Below are 25,804 nucleotides of genomic sequence, written 5' to 3' on the forward strand. Positions count from 1 at the left end.
TATTCAGATAACTGCTGCGGACAGCAAAAGAATAAGTTAGTAAACTACCTTATTGTGTAATGTTAGTAATTATTTTTACTGTTTATATATTAAAAATAATAACATTGTTTCAGGTTCATATTTTGTATGTACTACTATGCTGTTAACAAGTTACAGATAAATTCCGTGACCCATAAATTTTTAATAAAGGGCCACACACAGAATGAGGGAGATGCGGCTCACTCAGTAATTGAAAAATCCGTCACTAGGGCAAAAAAATCTGGTGCTATTTACGTACCAGACCAGTACATTTCTTTAATCAGAAACGCTAAGAAGACAGGAAAACCTTTTATAGTAAAAGAATTAAACTATACCGATTTCATAGATTTGAAGAAACTAGCAGATGACTTAAATATAAATACAACAAGAAATGTTTCTGGAGAAGCTATTAAAACGACAGATATTAAAGTTATAAGTTTTATGAAGGGCTGTGATATTTATAAGTATAAAACTACATACAAGACTGATAATTTGAATAAGGCAAACATTTACTGCCAAACCAGGACATTGCGGCAAAATACAACACGTCCAAGGAATTATATAAATATAGAGGAAATATCTTTGAATCCTGCTTATACGTCTAATATACCGATAAGTGATAGAAAAAAACAAGATCTGTTAGAATTGGTTCAAAAAAATATAGTGCCTCGCTATTATGAATATTTTTATAATCAGCTTTAGTTGGTTAATTCTGATTTTTAAGATTGTTTTTAATGAAAACTGATTATTAAATGTAAGAGTAATTAGGTACATAGTACAAAGACATAAGGATGCTAGAATTATTATAAACTGCTACATAACTGTACCAGTATAAGCCTGTTATGGTAAAAACCTTTGATTGTTTTTCTACAAATTTTATTTCTAGCCTGTTAGTTCCTCGTAAAAGTCTGATTATGGGTACTTAAATGTAAGAAGTTTTTCATATTTTTTTAGATTTTATATGCAATTTATTTTAATAATAATGTTGATTATTTTTAAACACTGAAAAGGTTAATTGCAAGTGCTATTTAATACATTTAGAGTTTTGATTTTTGCTTAGTTCGGACTTTATGACGTTATTGCACAAAAACGTTCTACTTTCAATTTAACTTTCTGCACAATAACGTCATAAATGTAGGTATCGTTTTTAAAAACATTAAAAATGTACCACTTATATAATATTTTTATTTCTAAAACAACCTTAATTTCAAAATATAGAATATAAACAATATTTTGGTCATCGATATATAATAGTATTGTAATTACATTTCATTTTATTAAAACAACAACTTTTAAATCGATCTCCTGAAAAAAACGTAATTTGTTACTTATGACGTTGTTGCACCCGGTGTGCGATATATATTCTTTTATATTATCTTACTAGCTTCTGCCCGCGACTTCATCTGCGTGGACATCAGAATTGAGTCTAAAGATTCGCTCGTTAACAATTTTTAACTCTACCACGGGAACTATTTGAGACATCGGTATAGAAAATACATGTACTTACAATTTTCCATAGCAAAGCTGTTAAGCCCGCGGCTTAGCTCGTAAACAATTTTCAATTTTCCCTCGGGAACTACTCAAGGAATCGGGAAAAAAGGTAGCCTATGTTTTTTTCCATGTCAAAGGCTACTGCAGAGGTATGAAATATGGCTACATGCATGCCAAATTTCATCCAAATCCGTTCGCTCAGCCGTTTTTGCGTGATTGAGTAACTAACATCCACACTTTCACATTTATAATATAATATTATATATTATAGTAAGAATAGTAGGATTTACGGAGAACGGGAAATCGGAACGAAGAACGGACCAGCAGATAAACTGACAGACAGATATAAAAATGACATTCTAATAAACACTAAGCCCTAGCTTCGCTCGCTAAACGAATCTACCCAGTATTAAAGTTTATTTACAAATAACGCTGTGGAATAACGAGAAAATACTGGAATGGATTAATGAGCAGAATTCTGTTGCTCTAAAGGTTAAAACTACGAAGTGTGTACAACTAATTGAACACAGGCAAAGCTGTGAGAATAGCCTAGTAATTTAATAAATTAATGACCTGCCGATCGTGAGAAAGCCGTCAGATCACGTCCGCGCCCGTGTGAGAGAATTTGTACAAAACAAATACACAATATTTGTCGATTAATGGTTTTGTTAGTGAATAACGCCGCGTATGTTTACTAGTTAAGCTTTCTCGGTAAAATTGCTCTGACACCGATTCGTAATTGGTTTTGTTAGCGATTGTTCGATTTAATTTAATTAACGTCCAATGATCAGTCAAAGATGTAATTTTCAGATGATGCTGTTTGCGGGGTAGACGATCTGGTGTGGCATTTAGTTATGACAACACGGGTTAGATTTTTGACTTCAGTCTGTCTCAGCTCTACCATATTCCAAATGAATCATGTTTTTTAGAATGTAGCAACGGTAGGTAGGTTTTTTTTTTTTTTAATATTTATAGACGAGCGCTTGACTGCAATCACACCTGATGGTAAGCGATGATGCAGCCTAAGGTGGAGCGCGCTTGCCTAGAAGATGCCTATTCACTCTTGATTTGAAGGTACTAATGTTGTAAGAACTGGGGAAAATGGAAGCTGGAAGAGCATTCCAGATCCTAGCGGTGCGAATTAGAAACGAAGATGCGAAGCGCTTCGTACGCGTCCGCGTACGCTTCGCATCTTTGTAGGTAAACTGCCGTGTTGGTTTCCTGTTTGACTGTTTTCTTGCTTCTGAGTCTGTTCCCCAAGACTGTGGGTTAGATTCCTACAACTGGAAAAATATTTGTGTGATGAACTTGAATGTTTTTCAATGTCTGGTTGTTTATCTGTATTTTTATATATTATTCATAAAAATATTCATCAGTCATCTTAGTTCAAACAAGCTACGCTTACTTTGGGGCTAGGGTGTAATTTATGTATTGTTGTAGTATGTTTTTTTTTTTTATTTATTGTAGGTTCTGGGTTCGATTACCAGGTCGACCAACTAAATTTTATTGAGGTTCTCTCGTAAACTCGTCTCACAGTAATTAGTAGTGTACACCCCAGTACCTTGGAGAGCACGTTAAGCTCTCGGTCTCGTTTAAGTAGGTACTATTATAATAATAATCTTGTTCAAATTGTCCATTCTGCGTCAATGATGGCGCATAAATTACCGTCCTGCCTTTTTTTGCTATAGTAATAAATTAGGACTTTGAGCAGCACCGATGGTAGGGAGTGGATCGTTGTGAGGCTTTGGCTAGTTAAAACTCTACAAACGGAATGTGCAGAGCTATTTAGAGATTTCGAACAATGCTGAGTAGATGATCATCATGAACGCCCAGTGATTTTGGCACCTTATTTGTCTTACAGAAATGACATGCCAAAACAATATAAGTAAGTTTTATTAACCCGATTTGGAGCAACGGTCCAGCTCTACATCCCATGAGAAAAGTGGCCTAGTTCCAGCAGTGGGATGTTTATAGGCTGTGGATGTCGATGAAATAAAAACTTCACCCCTTCTGAATCAAAATATGACGGACAAAATGTATTCATAAAGATCTAACAACAAACTATGAAGTTATTGAAAATCTACCTACTTGTAGTCTACTTGAAACATCAACAGCTCCTTATAAGAAGTACAGCATCTGTTACACGCAGACTTCCGAATACAAAAAATGGAACTAAAAATGTCAAGCACCTATAAATCATTGTGCCAAGTACGGACAATATTTTAACGCCATGGTCGCTGACCTACGGAGGCCAGTGAAAAAACAAAAAAAAAAACAAAAGTCCCTTTCACACACCGGATATCGGGCGACAAAGTTGTGGCGCCTCAATTTTTTTCACTCCTCATAATAGTAAAGTTAACTCTATATATAAACAATAGAGTTTATTTTGGGATGGTGCAGATTATAATCCATAAACAAATAGTCTACAATTATTGTCACTAGGCTTTTGTTTTTACGAATTCAACGCTCAAATTTCAAGTCGGCCACACAAAAAGTACCTACGACTTTAATATTCAAATAGCGATAAAGTTGTCTGACTAACGTCTACAGGTTTTTTAGAGTTCCTTATTTCAGTTTATTTCTGTATAAGTTTTCCTTTTTTTATACATATATATAAACTAATACTAACGATTGTCTTTTCAAATAGCATTAAATTTAAATAAATCTACTTATAATTAAAACCATAAATCGCACCCATTGGAATATTTCAATAAATACTCTTAGTTAGTAACGTGTTTATGAACACTGGACCTGCGTATTTTAACATTTTTATAAAACATTTATATTTGTTGTTCGCTACTTAATAAATGTTAGTTCTCCATGGATAAAAGTAGCCTTTGTCCGTCTCCGGGATGCAACCTATGCTAAATTGAGGTGCAAAGCCGTGATTAGGTAAAAAAGGCCATATTTTGAAATCCCTTGAGAACGTTATCAGAATACAAGTTATATATTTGCCAAATTTCATTAACATTAGAGTAGTACTTGAGCCAAGCATAGGTAACGAATAAACATCAAACAAACAAACAGACAAAATTTCGTATTTATAAATTTAGTGTAAATTTTTTATAGGTTATTGTGTAAAAGAGATAATTCGCGTAGTATCTGAGTAAGCTAAAGGCTATGGACCTACCTTATTGTATTACAAAAATACCTAATAATAGGTAACTATAATTGTTGTAAACACAATTTATGTTTTGATGTAAAATAACACTTTGAAATGATCTTTGACTCAAATCACTATAACAGGCTATGAATAATAATAAACGTAGATTATTAATAAATGATTATAGGTTGTCTTAGGTGTCATCTAGGTATAAGTAGACCTAATAATGCGTCACATTACTACCGTTGATACATGTTTGTCAACAAGCCCAAAAAAACTGGCATCCTGCAGGCGCCATTCCGTATTTATTTATCAGCTTGTAAGATAATAGCAAATATTTTGCCGCTAAGTCACTCACCACATCGCAAAAAAAAATGCAAAAAATATAGCGCGCTTGTCCGAATTCCGAAGTCTATTGTCGATGGACAAAATAGATGTTGGAGGCGGGCATGAAGATGTCAGTTTATTTGACAGCTGTCAAAATTTATGTTGTTTGTGGCAAATGATGATTGACTCAATAAATTTGGGTGTAAAGTTAAATTCCGTATTTTTGCGTTGTCATGAGCAACGAAAATTAGTAATGTTTACAGCTTCACTTACAGATATTACCTTGCAATAATTTTTGTTTTCGTAATTTCGAATAAAATATTATATTTAATTTCTGGCCAAATCCAGAATTTGATAAAAGGCAGTTTTCGATTAGAACGATCGTTTCGATCGATGTAGCATGTTTTCTGGTTAATAGATGTTGTAAAATTTTCGGAGTACTCAGTTTTCGTCCGTTCGTTCGTTTTCGTTAGATAGGTGGGTAAGTATATTAAATTATTAATAATTGCTCAAAAACTAAATAAACACTTTTGTTAAATTTTAACTAAACTATAACGTTATAATGTCATCGAATTCACCAATAGATTAATAATTCCGAACCTTGGATTTACTGAACGGGTTAAAAAAATAATCTCCAACGTTATCAAGTGTCCCCCATAAAAGACCTATAACGTCTCCAGTTGAAAAAAAAACAAAAGAAATGCTCGAAAAAATCCGTCCTTATCTCCGGACGGCGCCAGTGGCAGCGAGGCGGGATCTTTTTTTTTAATTTTATTTTTTCTGAAGCGAAAATCCCGACCCGTAATTGACAGAATTTACGCAGCCGATAAAGGAGGTTTTATATTATTACGGTGGGCGTCTCGTTACTGTACGATTTGTTATACGATTTATACGATCGTATATTTATTAGAAATGCTTTGTCGTTGCTGCTGCTTGTGTAAGTTTGTGCGAGGATTACTATAAAGTACTTAATGCTATTAATCAAACTCATGAGGTTCATAACTTGTGTAATCGCAGATCGAATATTTCTATTAGATACAACAAGTATTTATAAAAGGCTGTAGTTAGTTAAATTTATTTTCATCTCGCACACGCGTCTTATAATCGAAATTCTGTATAGGTACCTTTTACAATTTATTTTTTCGATCAGTTGATCTATTCTAATCTCCTTGGCATTTATCGTATCGGAGGTCTATCGCATAATATAAATCTGAGCGCTTTCGTTTTCAAATGTTTTCGAGTTGGAGTCCGGTACATTGGCTTGCATGTCGACATCAAGGAAAGCCGCTACGTGTACCTGTATCTATTGGTACATAAATTTATTTTCGTTAAAATCAAGTGTATTTTCCAAGTAAAATGAATAAAACTCTATTTTCACTTGCTAACTCGAAATTCTTATAACCTTTACATAAGCACCAGCGCAACATTTTTCTATATTACTCTACATTTTATTTTCTCATTTGAAATCATATGAATATCGTAACTTAAAAATATGATAAGATACAAATGCTGGCGTGGCTTAAAGGAAGTAAAAGTTTTAAAAAAACTAATTTTAGTAGGTATGTAAAAAGATATTAAACTTTTTACAAATATTTAGCCCTTAACCCTTTCGAGGTGGACCCTTTTTTTTAAACTGTGTACTTTATATTTTTTCATGGATATAAATTAACCCAATTAAGGATGGAATAAAAAAAATATTTTTTCATTATTTAAAATATCTACATTTCAGTTCATGCTGTAGGTTGTATGTTAGTCATTGAGGACTAAGTCTTTCATAAATACTTGTCTTCAAAAACAGAAAATAGCTACTATTTTCTGTTTTTGTGACATTGTAATTTTTTTATTTCATTGATACCTACTGTTGTTAAGCTATATAGTCAAGCAAAAGACTTCAACGCGTTTCTATCATTGCCTCCGTTGATGCTTCAAAGAGCTCTTTTTCCATTCTACTTTTACTACTTAGTAGTTTCAGAAGACAGTCTTGACCATAATAAAATGCCAACCAACGCTCTACGTATAGAAAGGAAGCGGTCGGCGTAATGTTTTTTAACTCAAAGCATTTTAAGTCTTTAAATTAATTTTCATTAAAGTAACTACAACAATGTCTTAAGCTAACGAGTAGCCGAATTTATTTACTGCGAACACACGAAAAAACTTCAATAATTTCTCACTTAATTAGGTCAAAACCTTCGGCGCCTCATGTCCACGGCAATTTTAAAAGGGACAGATAAAATCTAACCAGTTCCGGTTGTACCATCCTTTGTGGATGGCGATATTAGTTCTTTTATTGTATGGGATAAAGTTTAAAATATAAATATCGGCATAAATACGCGTAGGCGTTTACCAAAAACAGCGCTTTGAGTCCAATGAAGTTTTATTAGTAACTAGCTTTTGTATGCGGTTTTATCGGAGTGTTTTCTCTTTTATAAGAATAGCTTAAAAAAACAAATCTTATTATACTAAATTCTGCGTGTAACTATTATTTTATTTTGTACCTCTTATTTTTTACTGATTCAAACGGTAGCTTCGCCTTATATCTACCAACGTGATATTGATTTTAACGTGAAAGTCCAGTACGAAAAGATTTTAACTGCTCAGCAACTAACAATTGTTCTAGCGTACCCGGAAGTCGAACACAGACCCTCAAGATTTTTTCGGGTATCATTAGTCTGATATGAATTTTCTTTGAAATAAAGTCAGCCTCTCCTATGTAAACTACAAATTTCAAAGAAAGTTTTATTAACATTTACATATCCGTTGAAAGACGATTTTCACCTTTTCTGACAAGATTTCGAAGCGGGAAGTTTGAGTAGATTTAAATATTTATGAAGGAAGACGAAACTAATTTTAGTTGTTAGATGTGCTAACAGCTATAGAGAAAGGTTGTAGGTTCCTACGGCCGGCTGTGTAAAATTTAAAACCCTTTCTCTAGGTGTGAACACAATATCATAGTAGGTAGATCATAATACTGACACAACAGGAAGTATTATTTTAACGCACGTGTAATTTTAATACCAAAGCAAGGTTTTTAATTAACAAATCACAAGAACGATTTTAAATGTAGTCTAAACGGTTGTATACTCCAATTTGTCTTAATTCATGCAAGAAGAAGGTCCATGAAGTAAATAACTTATCAACTTATCGTAATTAATATATATATATATAATAAGCTTTTCTTAATTATAGATGTGAAAAAATCGATTGCCGAGACAAAAATATTAAAAAATTCTAATGGTAAAGATGGCGTGGCACACTCTGTATGTTTCCAGGTATATATATATATATATATACAATTAAACCTTCCTTTTTAGTAAAATTCAAAGAAAATTTTAGCCATATCAACATACCTACTGCGCTTAGTTTTATCAAAAATAATCAACCAAAACTTATATTTAATAGGTATTATTACAGCTTAACCTGAATTTTAAGATGTAAAATATTTGTTACTTTTAGCCATATCAAAGCCCCTAGTTTCAACTCGTTTAACGTAAAAAGTCACTGAAGTTCTCACTGGGCATTGCACGATTTATTATCTTATATCTAAATTAAGTATACTAAAATTGTCCAACACGATTAATGTTTACTAACTTAGGTTTTAATCAAGTAGATACTAAGCTAATTGTGTTTTACACCATACCTTTTATATACAATCATACAATAAAATATTTTACAGTTAAAAAACGACGTGTTATTTAAACTAATTCAGTTATTTAAACTAATTCAATACTTACTAAAACTTTTCGGTACTTTATGATAGTAGATTTTTTTCACTGACATTATCATACAAAAATATCGTTTAGTTTCTGACAAAAAAATGCATATAAAACCTACGAAGTAACTAGAGCTCTTCCCTTACTTTGAAGGCTGCTAGAAAAAAACTTATCAAATGCATTCATACTTTGAGAGAAATCGACATATGCACATGGAAGTATTGGATATGTATGAGGGCTTTTAACAGTACACAGATAAAATGATTTGCGTTTACTTAGCGTTTTACTACCGAAGTGTGTTGAAACGTTTGAAACTGATAACGTATCTCCTGAACATATGTTCGCATTAGAGCCCCCCCATGGTATACCCCACCCTTATGGTGAAATTTGTACCAGCATTATTTAACGTGTTAAGGTTTCTATCTAATTAGATAGACAGAAGGCTAACTGACATAAAGAGTTAGGTACCTTCAACGTTGATCTTCTTTATACTCAGGGGTTATAATTTTTTTTTTTTTAAAGTTATATATAAGACTTTGTTCGTTTGAATTTCCTCCACTTAACTGTATGCACTTACATACAAAGAATCACATAAGGTACTACATACTTTAAAAAAAGGCTTTACGTTATAAAAATCGAGGAACTCACATTATTTAGGTGCCTTGTATGAGGTCTACCACATCAATAGAAGACCACTGCCTTGTTAAAGGCCTCTCCCAACGGGAGGGTTGAGGATCGCAGTAAATGACAGTAGTGGCACAGAACGCTGCTGCCCGTTCTGCGTTATATTCCCTTAGTCGCGCGGGAAAAGGGGGAGGAGCTTTATTCTGAGCTGCCATCACCAAACGGCGAGAATGAGGTCAAATCCTAATAATGTTAGAGTACAACAGACATGAGTGTTGATCAGCTGAAGATCGATATAAGATACAAAAACTAAGCAAATCTGATTCTTTTTGATTTGAATTACAACAGAGCCTCTCGAACAAAAGTTATATTTTTTTATGACGGCTATTTCCGGCTATAAGGATGTAAATTATTATTAGTAATGACGCCGCTGCGCGCTTTTCCAACGTTGACGACAGTAATGTCCGTTTTTACAAAAGTAGGGAACGCCTAAATCGGATGCCTAGTGATTCAAATGATTTATGAAGAAAAGATGTTTCACCAAGGAGGAGGTTAGGCTCCGTCTAAAGTTACGACGATGAAAAAAATAAAATCCGTTTTTTTTTATAACCTTAAATATATGTGAAAAATGAAAAATATGATAATTCAATCATTTTTTGTGTTTGTATTATCACACATACCACACCTTGTGGTAAGAACAGTGGCGTGCATAGAGGGCATGCGCAATGTATTCAGATTATATAAAATGAAGAAAATCTTCAGTACGAACTACAAAAAACTTAAGAATAGGCATTGTAAGAGTTATAAAAAGCCTACCCTTATGTATTTATAACTCTTACTGGAGATTTTCTTTATTTTATACCATCTGCAGATCCTGTGCATGCCTTCTATGCACGCCACTGAGTAAGAACTATAGTCAAGTTAGGTTATATGATTTGGCTAGTGAAAATCGATTGGTGAAAGGTAAATGTATTTCTAGAATAGGTACTTCTTGATTAGGAGTTACTTACTTAGGCATTGCTTTGTCCGTTGTTAGTAAAAATAGGCAGTTTCCTTTAAAATAAAGTGAGTTGCGTAAAAGAATAAACATTATGAAAAAAAATCCTTGTAATATATGATATATTTAAATAAAAATTGTCCTAAAAAACATTGCAAGCTAAAGAAAAAATACTCTAAACATAGTTACTACAAACTTTTAAGTAACTGAAATCTATTTTTCTAGCACTTTCTAGCAACGGATTGAATTTAAATCTATATATATATATATATATATATATATATATATATATATATGTCTTAACACTATGTATTTATTTTCTCCCAACACGGTTTTGTGGTTCTATGCTATTAGGTATGGTGCAAACTGAGGGTAGTAATAGGACCTCTGCTACAATTAGCGACGACTCTACCTACCTCCTTTAACCTTATTAATAATCATGGTATTAATGATGGAATGGTTACGGTGTGTTTTGTCACGTTCTGACAGTTGAAGTCTGACAAAATACTGCTTAACCATTCTGATGTTAAGTCACGTTTATTAATAACGGGGTAGATTGTGGACTCGGAAAGAAGATTTGTGTCATTGAGTATTTGGTACGAACAAGTACAAACAAATAATGAAGCCTTGGAGCTAAACAAGTTGCAGGTATATTAATAAGAGGATATTTAGACGCCTGTTTCATAACGTTCTCAATGTCCAGCGTGGTGGACTAAGGCGCAAACCTTTCTCATTCTGTGAGAAGACCCCTGCCCTGTAGTCTACCGTATAGAATAATGATGATCTTGACGAAAGAATATTATTCGCAATAAAACATAACTATATATACATATATATATATATATATATATATATATATATATAGTTTATTCTAATGAACAACAATAAATTGATAAGTGCAAATGAAATAATTATCCTAGTTTGATCGGTAAATTATACACACGTAGTATGTATATGTGTAACATATGAAATATTTTTAACATTTGGACCCATTGCTGGATACTTTTTTGTATTTTTGTGTCGGCAACTATGGTAAATAAATAGTCTGGTAAGGTTGTGTCGGCGGCAGTGGCACACACGTAGTTTAGTTTAGGAGGTAGGTGCGAACGCTACCGAGTTCGCACCCTAATAAAACGTGCTCTGGTGGTCTCTACCGAGTTTAAGATGGACGACCGATGCTGTTTCTTCTGTATGGTTGGTTTTTTTTAATATCTTCCTTTATTTGTATACCTAGATGGTATACGCAGATAATTTAATACCTCGGAATATAACTGACGAACTGGTTTAAGACTTAAACGAGTTTGTAAATTTATGTATTGATATAAAAATTATTATTTGAGACGGCTCCGAGTCGTAAAATGAAATACATAAAATCAAAAATTGCCGTTGATACTTTCGATCAGGTATTTACGTCGCATAAAACATTGTATTTATTAATTTGCTACGGAATCAGAAACACAATACTTTTCGGTGTTTTACATGATCATCATTATGGACTTTTACTAGACATGGGTCTACTGTAGGAAGTTCCGGATTCCACGGTCACTTTCAACCAGCGGCACCTTACCACTCTTTGATTGGGCCTGGCCACCGTGTTAGAGGGTCTACCAACTGCGTTTACCGGTCCATGCATTCCAGAAGCTTAGAACCAGCGCATTGCTTCTCCAAGTTATATGTCCCGTCTGGTCCTCAGGCGGAACTCCTCGTTTGTGAATTAATTAGTTAGAGATACTCAAGAATAGCTCTCTCTCTCGCCAATATTCATATTATTATTATAAGTCAAACGTCAGTCAAATATCATTGTCATTCCATTGGGGTAACCTAGGCTAAAAATGTATGCTTGGTTAGATGCAATACATTTATTAAAAATAAAATCAATTACATTTTTTTTATTTTCAGATTCCATTTTAATTCACTATTTAGGTGATGTGCACCCTGTAATAACCATATCAGATGGCCACATAAATAATTTCCTATAACTCAAATGTTTGGTCCACCTATACGAGTATGGAGAGACTGGTAACGTCTCAAGAATAGCTATTTTAAGCACGCTATTTACCTCGCTACTTAGTGTCTGCAATAAAACGTTGCACGCTAAAAGGCAAACACTGCTGTCTTGCTGCATTTTTGTTGTAACTTCGCCTCACAGTTTGTTTTGAAAGTTGATATTTTTGCAGTCATATTTTAAGACGTAAAATTCCTAAATCTACAAAGGATTTTAGAAGCCAAAAAGTACAGTTCTGTTTATGGTAATTCACACTAAATAAATATTCATTAAGTAGGCACCTACCTAATAGATGTCCTAATCGCACTAATTCACATAGACCTAATTGTGTAGGTAAATGGTTCACTTCGGAGGTCAACCATCAACGTTCTTTGTAGGGCAATAACATGCACTTAATTAAAATGGTAGAAAACGTCGGAATATTTAGATACCAGATGCCACTGTACGCAGGCATTTGAATTTCCCAGCAAAAAACTCCTACCTATTTCCCTAGCTTGCCTTTTGAGGTAAACTAGAGAAGCTATTAAATATCACAATGGTGAACAGTGAAGGATAACATCGTGAGGAAAACTCTCAAAGCGTATGAAGTCCACCAATCGGACTTGGTCAGCGTGTTGCACTACGGCTTAAACCCTACTTTTCTTTGGGAGGAGACCTGAGCCCTATAGTGTGCCGGCAATGGGTTGTTTGTTTGTTTGAAGCCTTTATTGCACACACACACATATTATACACATTAAACACAAATACAGAAGAAACTTAGAAAATAAAAATGAGCGTACAAAGGCAGTCTGATCACTAAAGCGATCTCTTCCAGACAACCTTTGACGTTAGGAAAAAACGAAGGAACGGGTTGGTGCAGCAATTTAAGTTTAAAAATATATATTTATATATATATACAAAATAATTATAATAAACTACTTACTCATAAATTCTAATACTATACACATATTATACAATATACTACATACTATAATATGTATGTAATATAAGATTAGATTAAGATAATATGTAATGTAATATATAAGAAATGGTTTTCCAAACGCTTCTTGAATAAATTTAGGGATTGAGCCTGACGTATGTCAGAATGCAGGGAATTCAGAGTCTGACACAATTAACCGTAAAAGAGTTACTATAGTATTTCGTGCGACTGAATGGAACCTGAGGTTTGCCGTCGGTGCAAGATCGAAGCAAGTCCGCTCCGTAAAAAATAAATCGTTACTTCAAATAAGATGGTGTTTGAGGAAAGAATTGATATAGGTAGATAGGGTTGATAGTGATGACAGTAATATTATGCACGCGTTCTTATTTCAGCTCCCTACATATATACACTTGGTAGATATACAGCAAGCAGGCAGACACGGAAAGGTATTTACACGGCGCGATTCATGACCAAACTGCACTCACGACCTGGGTATGTAAGGCCCTTCACATACACATTGAGTTAGAGAATGTATTGAAAATGTCGCGCTGGAAATTACTAAGGAAGGCAAAATAGAGACATAGGATACCTCCTTTGGTGGTTTAGAGACGAATGATTCCTATCTTCCGGCCTGGGAAAAGGGGACAAAATGGGAAAACTAATTAGACAACAATTTGACATTGTTAAAGACTTTCTTCACAACCTCACAATAAATTCCCATAGGATGTTGCGTATTACCATTTTCCCAGTGTGTATGAAATCGACTGCAAACTATATACAAATGTGGAAACTATAACTAAATTATATATACATAAGCAAACCAAAAGTAACAATCACTCGACGGTTTTATAGCATATTTAAGTATTAAGAAGCAATAAGCCTCCGAAGGACTGAAACCTAAAGCGATTGAAACTAGAAAATATAAATTTTTCACTTGCACAATGACCGAACCGTTTATTTTTTTTTATTACAAGCATGTCCTTAACTGCAATCCCACCTGGTCCAAGATGGTAGCAAGGTAAATAGGATAAGGTGATGATTTTATGACAATAAAATAAGAATAAAATGGATAGGTGCCGTGCCGGGAGATCAGAATACAGTTGTCATCACCCCCCTCTTCCAGTTGGTATAGTACGAGGCGACTAAGGGAATATAATGGAGAACCGGCAGCATCCTCTGTGCTACTACTACCATCTACTGCGATCACTAACCCGTCTGTCCAGCTGTGCCCGTCACCCAGTGATGATTATGGACAAACCCTCCGTTGAGAGAAGCCCAGCAGTGAACTGTATTATGCTATTGATAATGATTATGATATAGATAAAGAATATGATTTAAACTAAATAATATATATTCTAATTAATTGTAAGTTTTGGTACTTAGGAAAAATAAACTATTTTTTATTGATATAAAAGACAAGTAACAGGCTAACATGTTAGGGGTATGGCAGTCATATTAAACCCATACCTACTCCTAGTCGGTTTCTACGCTACAACGTACCGGATCATTATGCCATTGACGATTTTTTTTATTAGGTATAAAAATACTCAAATCAATTGCTACCCGAAATAAGATTTCAGTTATAATGAGTATTGAACTTTTTAGAGTCGCAATAAAGTACAGGATGGGTAAAATTTAATACCAATTTGAAGGTTAGGTTGTCCTATGATGAAATTATCCCATCATGTTGTCCTATGTTTTAAAAATTATTTCCTTATTATAAAGTTTAAATATTTATTATAAGCTTTCAAATGGAATTAAGGTAGGTAAAGACGGTCATCCATATTTTATAATGCAGCAAACCATTAAGGGAGTGAAGTTGTAAACGCGATAACAATCAAGATCCCTATCGAACATACGAATGGCTCCAAAATATCCAATTAATTTAATATTAAGAGACTACTTAGGTTATAGCTATAAGATTATTGCTTTTTATCTCAAAATCATACCTAGGTCATTTGTCTCATAGTGCTTTCCTTAAAAGATAATTTTAAACGTAAAGGATCTTTCCCTCAGATAGTTTCGAGACGCTTAGAGCCTTACAAATAAATATGACATACTTAATCGCAATAGTTAATTTTTTTTTCCCGCTTCACAAAAGAGTAAAAAATCACAGTTTAGGTAACTAGTATACCGACGCTATGTCACTTTTCTTGTCGCAAAACTACCTCAACGTGGGTTTAATTCTTTAAGTTTAACATCGTCAAATTATTTCCAAACGAAATAATTACAAAATACACTACGAGACCGATGATCGATAAATCAGTGAAGAAAAATGTGAGTGTACGATAAAATTAAGTAGTGGAACTTACTTCTACAATAATAGCTCAAAGATATCCTAACTTTATTTTGCCTTTTATATTATAAACAAAAAATACTATATACCTACACGGATACAAGGATACCTTAGTAAAGCGCAAACCTAGCCATTGTTACCTACATAGACCACTGTTTGCAATCGTGCAATAAGACTGTAGTGCCAGACAATACAAGCTACACTCAAACTTAAGAAGACCAATAATATTAACAAAATGCGATGACTTACACACCATAGGTTCCGTTAAACTTAAATGGAAACATAAAAGTAGGTACGTACCTACGTTTTTATTTTAATAAATATCTATTTAACTGTCTCAAAACACAAACAAAATATCCCCAAAGACGTGGAGAGCTTTTGTTAATGATTATTATATACCAAATCGCCCAGGATTAAGTAGGAAATCTCTACCTTCCCTAAATCACACCTACACTATAAAAATATATGTGGCTCAAAAGAAATAACATTTTTATATTATTCTTTACTATTATTAATTAATTAATTTTAATTCAATGGCAGAAACAGGTATTTGAATAATATAACATTACCAAAGGATAGGTAAAAAGACAGATGGACATCCAGGCAGATGGACGAAAGCCCATCATAAAGGTTTCTTAACATTTTGGTACAGAACCCTAAATACTCTTCCAATCCTACAGATTCTAAAGATTTTATTTAAGCATAAGAGAAAAATGTAACATAAATCTTCTAACCCTCTAATGGTCGGTCTCGCTTGCATTAGCAAAAATAATGCGCGGGTGCAAGCCACCCCGTGGATTATAAATCAATCAGGGCCACCCCTTGTTGCTACATCACATTTATTGGTTAAACTCTGGGCGGAATTATCAAATTATTAAGTTCTCGAAATACCTTTGGAATTTAGACGATTATTGTAGTAAAATGATTAAAGCCTTTTGAGTACGCATTTAATATTTTTTCTTTGCCCTTGAATCCACTTATTTATTACATTTTTAGTTAATAAGTCCATTCTATTATTGTCTTTGTCCTTTAAGCACATTCTAACTTCTCACTAAAAACGAGATGATCAATATTTGTCTTTGGTTTTGTACATTATTGAATTGAAATTAAAAAATGAGGTGATAAATACTATTTTTTTATAACATATGCATATAAATAGCGAAATAGATGCCATACAAAATCTCTATTCCTAAAATGTAGAGATGTCCTTAATGTTAAGAGATGATATTTGATGAACAAAATGCATTTTAATTAATCTTGATAGGTGTTTAGATACACCTACAAGCATAACACTTGTAACAAAGGTTTTAGTAAACTTACTAGGCATCATTTCGACATGAGAAGATGTGTCCATGATGTTATGGTGGTGCAACATGTCGGGCGGGGATTGCACCAGCCCGCCACCACCGCTGGCCATCACCATCACTGATGATGATCACACCTGCCCCGTGATATTCACAGCTCCCCGATAGCTATCACGTGTTATACAAGTCTTGCGCAGTGAATGGGTTAGCGATAAAATTATCCTATTTAATCAAATCCCTTCCTTAAAAGTAATTATTCTTGATTTTATTTATAAGAAATTAACTAAGGAATTTTTATTTTGCTTTGGCTACTTATTATATTTAAATCAGTTCAAACGAAACACAATTATTTTAGCTCTATCACAAATTACACTAAATTGGTTACTAATCACTATTCGGTTAATAGGCACTACGACATTTTCTTTATTTAAAAAAATTGTCTGTGGCGCGTCACACACATCCTCTCACGGCAGAGGCCAAGCCCACACTGCCGTATTATATCTATAATTCTATGGATCGACGCCAAAGCGCATGATCAGATCGGCCTTCTGTCTCATTGGTAGAATTTTAGAACGCCTTTTTGAATGGGGATCTGTGATTCGTTGAAAGCTTCCCATTTTCCCGCCCTAGTCGACAGTGTCCTCACAAAATGGCGCCCCCCTTATAGCCTTTTGATGCTTTTTTGAACATTTTCTTCGGTAAAAAATAATCCTGTTCGAATATAATGAGCATGATTTATGATTTTGATCCGCGGTCTCTTTTTTCTGGTTAATCTAGTCATGTTAATCTTGGTTCTTTTTGTACGAGACTCGTTTCTGTACAGTGGATAAATGTTTTATAATTGTACATTTGTTTATTTATCTAAAACGTGTATTTAGCTGGTCGTATTTATAATTATAGGCATAATTTATGGTGAATCATAAAAGTGGAATGAAAATTATTGTTTAGGTTAGTATATAGGCTCGGTTGACTTTTTATGACATGCATTTATAGGGTTAACCATAGCCAACCATTATAGTATATCTTATACCTACCTATTCAGTGTCTATTAGCCATATCTAGCTCGCTCATTCTATTAGGTAGGTTACGATCCTATGTTGGCTCTTATGATCTTCAAGTTAACAACAGTAGTGTTCCTACGATGTGGGTATCAACTATCAACGGTGGTACAGAATGCTAACATAATTTTTATACAGGAAAATCCCAATATTTAGTTTAATGGTACTTCCGTACACAGTTTTCTATCTACATTCTTATAGTAGATTTATGGCCTTAACGCATGGCTATCATAAAAAAAATTGCCCACCTTAAAATTTCAGTACAGGGACCTATTGCAATGAAAATATAAATATTCAAAATTGTTTTTCATCATTTTTTCATCTTCATCTTCACACGTATGCCAAGTTTGTCCAACCAAATGAAACTCCTTAATGTAGTTTTTTAGATGATCGCGCTCCACTGCGCAACAAAAAAACTATTAGAGACCTTTACTTGGTACAGCGAAATCTGCCTACACTAAAAAAAATTACTAAAGAAATTAGGTAACGCAATGTATTTGAATAATTTAAAACTCAAACAGCTCGAAATGATTCCAAAACTGTGAAGCTATGTATTAAACTAGCTGTGACCTATACGGTTACCCGCAGCATACTGTACTGTAACATAGTCTAAAAACTACCATAAAGACTTTTTCAGGCTAACTGGCAGATCCATACATAGGTACAAAGTACAAACTTATATATATATATATATAGCTATATAAATATAGATATACACATCGCCCTAAAATAAGCGTAGCTTCTGTTATGGTTAGGTACAAAAATGACTGTTGAATATTTTTATGGATAATATACATAGGTACATACACTTATAATATAGAGAGATAAACACCCAGACCACAACTGAAATATTGTGTGAGTTCATCACACAATATTTCAGTTGTGGGAATCGAACCTTGGACTCAGAAAGCAGAGTCACTGTCCACTGCGCCAATCGGCCAACGTCAACATGCAAACATTTCAGCTCCATGATACCTACTGAGTGTACCTATGAGTATACAGATAGTAAAGATGCAAATTCTTTTAATTTTTAACAAACGACTGTGTATTCGCTACTATGAATCTATTCTTGTTCTAGATGCTTCAATCACCAACTATTTAAAACCTTGAATCACGTTGACATCCAAGTGCCAATCAATACCAGAAGGGTCCACTGTATTTTCATCTGACCTATGTTACTTTTAATTGCCCTCCTAATAACTGCTAATATTTTAGCCCAGTAGCAGTATTAGATATTAGTCGATGGCGCTGGGCAAGCGATGTTGACCCAAGTCAGTAAATGGATGGCCCGACTTTGGCAGTTTAAAAGAGATCTAAAGAATAGTAAGCGTCAAAGTAGAAGTTGAAATCGCATTATTAGTTGATTCGTTTGCACAAGGTTAACTGAGAAATTCTTTGTCATTCTTTATTCGGTCCTAGCGGCTCATTTTATATAAGGTATGTGTGTGTATTGTCCCTTAATTGAGCTTTATCACCGATAAAAAAATTTGAAGTCAATATTTTATATAACATTTTTAAGTTCGTTCCAAGTAAAATGTAGAAAAGAAATACGAAGTATATGATCCATACATAATAGTAACTTTCTACATTTTACTGGCACCGACTTAAAAATGTTGTAAATAATATTTATTTCTTGCTCTTTATTCTTAAAGCTAAAAGTTGTATACATGCAAATTTATACCATAACAGTGTAGATAGGCCAAGCGTATCTACAGGTCAGGGTACTAACTACCTATCTAGTATGTGTACCTATCAGTAATCCTAATGTTTCCTTACGCATTTTAGAAAAATGAGTATCATTATGTTACTATCAAAAGCAGGGAGGTACATATACAATTTTCAAGGACAAGATACTCATAGCGCTATACTATCGTACAAGAGTATAAATTTTTATATTTAGGTACCTATGGCAGATTTTATTTATTATCTAAATTTGCTAATATTTGTATAAAGTACATGAATAAATCGCGTGTCTGAAATATATTTACAACAATCTAAACAGGTTTTGCAAGTTTTGTCTGTTGAATTTGTCTCCGCTACAAAAATAGCATAGGTGTTGTTACTTAACTAGCATATATTTCAAATCATTAATTTTACTCTAATTACGTTTGTCAACGTGTGAGGTTCGCAAAATAATGACAAAAAAGCGGCGCCAAATGCCAAAGTCATTAAAGCGCCACAGATAAACTAACGTCGCACAGATAATAAACTTATCTTAGCAGATGTTTAGTGCAGATAAAACTAAATTCTAAAATAGTCCGTATGGAAATGTCTTAAAGTCACAAATAGCATAAAATGTAAGTGGGTATACTTAAAATAAAAGTGTTTTAAGGAAGGAAGTGAAAAGAGCTCTTAAAAAGATCGCAGATGTGTATGAATGCCCTCGATGGAGAATTTTGCGTTAACGCACCTATCTCCTTTGGGGTGTTGATAAAAAGTGAGTTGACGAATTCATCACGTTTTAATAGGTTTGTTCTTTTAGTTTGTTTAAATATCGATGACAGGCGTTACTTTGCGGAAATCCGTGTTAGGTGAACAATAAACACGAGAGCTTAATCATATATGCCTATTAAATCCAAGATAACTGAGGTCAAACCTAGCTAATGATAATTTCCAAAATCTGTTACTCTAATGTTGACATAAACAAGGTAAATACTTTTATACTACTATATTTAACAGTACTACTATTCCTGCGAACTAAGCATTGATAGCACAGTGGTAAAGATTTCAGCCTTCCTTTTCAGTTCGATTCCCGGCAAACTCCTCTGTCTTTTGGAAGTTATGTGCGTTTCCTTTAGTGGGCTGGCGATGGGGTGATACAGATGATGATGATTTCTGCCTGCAATTAATAGTTTGACATTCTGATCTATCTCATAATTTTTGACTACTTGACCAAAATTGCGGATTATATTTTGCGGTGGAGGCAATCTTGGGCCAATTTTGATCAAAAATAGCTAAGGATACTTCCGACTAATTCCGATTAATCTATTCGGGAGCTACGATGTCACAGACAGACACACAATTTTTTGCGTGCGAGGTTAAAAATAGGGCCTAGTGGTTTTCCATTTTCAAATATATCTTCGAGAAAGCATAATTAAGCGTTAGCTTGTGTTAAGGGTACTAAGATGACTGATGAATACTTATAATACATCAATACTTATAATATACATATAACAGACACTGAAAATCATTCATGTTCATCACACAAACATTTTCCAGATGTGGGAATCGAACCCACGGCCTTGGACTCAGAAAGCGTGGTCGCCAATCGGCCGTCAAACATTGTTAAGAATTGGCAAGATCAAAAATACCTCAATAGCTACCAATTCAGATATAGGATAGGTACACGTGTCCTGAAAGAGCGCGCCAATCCGTATTGAGGCAACTTGGAGTCTCTCTTAGCTCTTAATCCCTCGTATAAGAGCGGAGACCTTGCACAGCTATAAAAAAAATTGATAGGCTGCTAATGAGGACCTGCGAAGTAGACGCAGTCTTTTTTTGTATTAATTTTTTTATTTCACTACAAGTAAGCCCTTGACTGCAATCTCACCTGGTAGTAACTGAAGATGCAGTCTAAGATGGTAGCGGGCTGTCCTATGGTAGTCATACCATAATCCGTTTATACGTGACAAGTAGAAACCTACGCTTGCTACAGATATCAATAAAAAGTCCTGGGTCATTATACCCGGTCATTCCAGAGCAGAAAGGAATTAACCGCAATCAATAAGACGCCGTTGTCCGGCCACTTCCGGTCCGGTCTGCATGCCCTCGTATCCGGCGTCCGGTCGGGGGTGAAGATTAATTTCTTTGTTTTCCAGACAATAGTCTGTGACTGCTTCCAATAATATGCTTATTCGAAATGTTTTGATACTATGTAAGGTTCTGAGTAAAGAGGTTGATCGAAATTAAACTAGTGATAAATAATTAAGCGGTAATAGCCTAGTCGGGAAGGCGGCGAAGCCTTGCCAACTTTTAGGGGGACTTTTTGAGTTACCGAGTTTGATCCTCGGGCCCCAGCACGCACGTTTAACTTTCAGGTGTTTTTTTTTAATTCAAGCAATTAAATTATCATTTGTTTTAACGGTGAACAAAAACATCGTGAGGAAACCTGCACTGAGAGTTCCCCATAACGTTTTCAAAGGCGTGGGAAGTCTACCAATCTTCATTTTCCCAGCGTGGTGGCGTTAACCATTCTCATCCTGAGTGGCGAGCTGTGCCCTTTATTTGGCCGGTAATGGGTCCGCCTGGTCGGATGATGATGATTGTTGACCATATATTTCTGCGTTTTTTATATTCCCCTATTATTTGGCCCTTGACCGCAATATCACCTGGTGGTAAGTGATAATACAATAGTAACGGGCTAACCGATTAGACGTATGTATTTAACCCATCGTCATCATTATCATCCGCAGTCTATTAACATCCGACTGCAGGGAACCTTGTCTCTCATAGTAGAGACGGTTGTAGAGCATAGACCCGCCATGCTGCTCCATTGCGGGCTGGTGGTTTAAACCCATACCTACTCCTAATTGGCTTCCTCGCGACATCGTACCAGAACGCTAAATTTCATGACGGCAAGTTGGCAAGTTGACGGCCGATTGGCGCAGTTTGCAGCGACCCTGCTTTCTGAGTCCAAGGCCGTGGGTTCGATTCCCACTACTGGAAAATGTTTGTGTTATAAGCATGTATTTATATATATATTGTAAGTATTTATGTATACCCATTATTCATAAAAAAATATTCATCAGTCATCTTAGTACCAACCCATAACACTAGCTACGCTTACTTTGGGGCTAGATGGCGCTGTGTGTATTGTCGTAGTATATTTATTTATAAAGTATTCGTCGATAGGACCTAGTCTACGCGCCTATTCTATTTTCTTAGCTAAGCTTCGTAGCTGAGTGTTTTTTTTGTTGATAATAACAAGCCCTTGACCACAATCTCACCTGATGGAGATTTCAAATGTGGCCTAAGATAAGACGTGCTTGCCTAGTAGATGCCTTTTCACTCTTATTTTAATGATACCCAGGTTGTAAGGGTTAGGAAACAAAGACCTTCGGAGGGCGGTCAAAATCCCAGTCATGTGTATAAAAAAGGAAGAAGCTAATCGCTTTTTGCGAGCTTTTAGAACATTGACAAGATATATAGATACGAATGTAAAACCGCATGGTCTTGCAGTGCAATTGTAAAATGGAGAAGAGTTCCTGAACACTCTCTCCGAAGTAGGTATATCCTATAAAACACCGAAAAACTGGCTACCTTACGACAATGATCGAGAAAGAGGACATAGAGTTTTGCTAAAAGTTGTGAATCCTCGCTTATTAGTCTCCTGACTCGGCGATCTACAGCATCCAAAGCAACCAATTGGTACCATCATATGTATAGATGACTGAATAATCTAAGGCTAAGTTTGTTGTGGGCTTTTTCTTAGACCAGGACGCGTTTGGAAACTTCGTAGCTTTAGTTTTAAGTTGACTCTCACTTCTATGTTATATTTTACATGTAATGTACGCATCCAAAAAGTGTCATATATATATGTGCCTATTTGAATAAAGAAATATTTTCGACTTTAATGTACGCGGCCTTGAATAAAGATAATTTTGACTTTGACTTTAATCCATGCTCGACCGAACCTGAGTCTGATACAGGTGGGGTAGGTACTCAGTTGTTGGGGCGTCAAGTCTTATAATGTAACATGGGAACACCATTCACATAAATAACAACTAAACGGTAACAAAAGCCGACAAGTAGTGTGATGACTTTCTTCTTTTTCAAATATCACACACTGCGGTACGTTGTGTATTTTTTTAATAAAAGACTCTTAACTGAATTAGTTCTCAGGAGACAATTAAATCGATAGTGAAGTTTAAACATTGTTTGTTGTTTCGTGTTCAAAAAATTCCCATTACTAACCTTTTTTTCATTTAATTTTAAAACTAGACAATATTAGAGTGTAGTAGGTACTTTTATTAATCAAATTTTAAAAGGTTTGCGTTTTTAAACGGAACTTTGGTAGTGATGCATTTTTATTTATTTATTTATATGACTAATAATACTTACAACGATCATACCTACAGTTATCATTATAATAACCTCAAACCAGTTAACCTTAAGTTGAAAAAAAACGTACCTTGGTATTGCTACCTCTAGATCATTGCTTACGAGTACTAGATAGTTGTTATAACTGCACTCATAAAAACGGCTTTTGATTCCGTATTGTAATTGACATTAGAATAAAAAAAAAAAAAAAAAAGTATAATAATATTAACATACAAATTCTAAAGAGCACAGTAAAGTTTTCGTTTGTCAATAATAGAATGTACCTATATATATATATGTATATGTAAGAAACGGTCTAATACAACAGTCAATACGTCCATCGTTTAAACAAGGGCGAACGTGATACGTTCGTTAATTATCGAGAGACGAAATAACAGCCTTTTAGAAGTCTTAATCACGTTTTTGAGTTTCGAAGTTAGATTTATTTTGGAACACCGTCACGGAAATTACTGAGAATGCTTTAATAGCTTTTGAATACAAAATGTTATTTTAGGTAGGTATTCGTAGATAGTATCAGACTTACTTTCTGCATAATGATGTTGGCATAAAACATGTTTATAAAAATAAATAAAAAATACAGAAAACTAAAGATTCTTGCACCTCGCGATGCAATGGATTATGTTGTGTCCAGTGTTATTTCATGACATTTAACAATAAATATCAACAAAATGCGTTCAGCCATTTCAGTTTGAAGAGGTTATAAAAAGGTTAGATTCTCTCTCCAAACTAAGGAGGAGGGTCTCAATTCGGTTGCATTTTTGTACCTCTGCACCTCGTCATTTTTAAACTATTTTTTGTTTTTTTTGAAAGGATATACCTACTTTTGGAACATATACGAGTAATGAAGCGGTGATAGCACAGGTAAGACTTCGACTTCGCATTCGGTGGGGCCGAGTTCAAATCCCAGCACCACTAACTTTAGTAAGCTAAGTGCGTTGTAAGCAATTAAATCATCACTTGGTGACGGAAAACATAGTCAGGAAACCTGCATGCCTGTAAGTTCTCCATAATGCTCTCAAAGGCGTGTTGAGTCCGCCAATCCGCACTGGGCCAGCGTGGTGGACTGCGGCCTTAACCCCTTCTCATAGTAGTAGGAGACCTATAGTGGGCCAGTAATGGGTTTATATGATGATGATACGAGTAATAAATAATAAACGGGGGTAAACTTCTCCCATTCCCGGTTGCCATGCTTTGGCAGGTGGAAACGTAAACTTTATCCCTTGTCGGGTATATAACTTTTGTCACCTCCATATGTAAGCCGTGCTGCATGGATCATGGGTGAGTGACTACCGTAGGGTTTTTGTGGATACAGATTTGGGATAAGTCTCGGGAACCGCAGAAAATCTGGCTTGGGGTTCCAGCTGAAAATCAGGAGCTGGAGCTGGAACCTTTTACTACGTTGTGCCACATATATGACAAGCATCCTGGTGTTACTGTTATTTGAGCATAGACTTATGTGTTCAATAAGCGGAGTGGCATCTAGAACTTAGGTTGCATAGCGTAAAATATTGTAGTGTATGGCTTATTTTAGTAATAAAGATATTTTCTTTCTTTCTTCTAAAATTAAAAGAGTTTAATCTGGGTTTTTTTTTCTGAAAACAGTTGACTGTTTTCAGAAATTTAATTCAAAGTTTAAAGTTTTCATATTATTAAATTAAATTCCATCTTCAGTATGAAATAACTGGAACTTTGTTAAGACAAAAGTCAGTAACTAGTCTCTGCCGCTTTCTGTTTTTGCTGCAAAAGACATTTGGTATTTTATGTAAAAATGTTAAGAGTAAAAAAATTTAGCCCAAAACACTAAATATTATGCAAACATTGAGAGCTTAATTCTTGCCTTTTGTGGTTGAGCCTTGGGGCCCGCGGGCACAAACCTATTAATTTAAAAAAAC

The 25,804-nt window shown here is 34.6% G+C and overlaps 1 protein-coding gene across 1 annotated transcript in view; it reads right to left on the reverse strand.

Annotated features, from left to right (window-relative positions):
- Positions 1-17,009, reverse strand: part of LOC120626668 (insulin gene enhancer protein ISL-1) — a 58,627-nt gene extending 41,618 nt beyond the window's left edge. Inside the window, exon 1 of the mRNA XM_039894283.1 lies at positions 16,811-17,009. Coding sequence (XP_039750217.1) covers positions 16,811-16,913 — 103 coding nt within the window. The 5' untranslated portion in view covers positions 16,914-17,009. The remainder of the gene's footprint in view (positions 1-16,810) is intronic.
- Between the last annotated feature and the right edge of the window lie 8,795 nt (positions 17,010-25,804).

This window comes from Pararge aegeria, chromosome 1 (assembly GCF_905163445.1).
Source record: "Pararge aegeria chromosome 1, ilParAegt1.1, whole genome shotgun sequence".
Taxonomy (NCBI): domain Eukaryota; kingdom Metazoa; phylum Arthropoda; class Insecta; order Lepidoptera; family Nymphalidae; genus Pararge; species Pararge aegeria.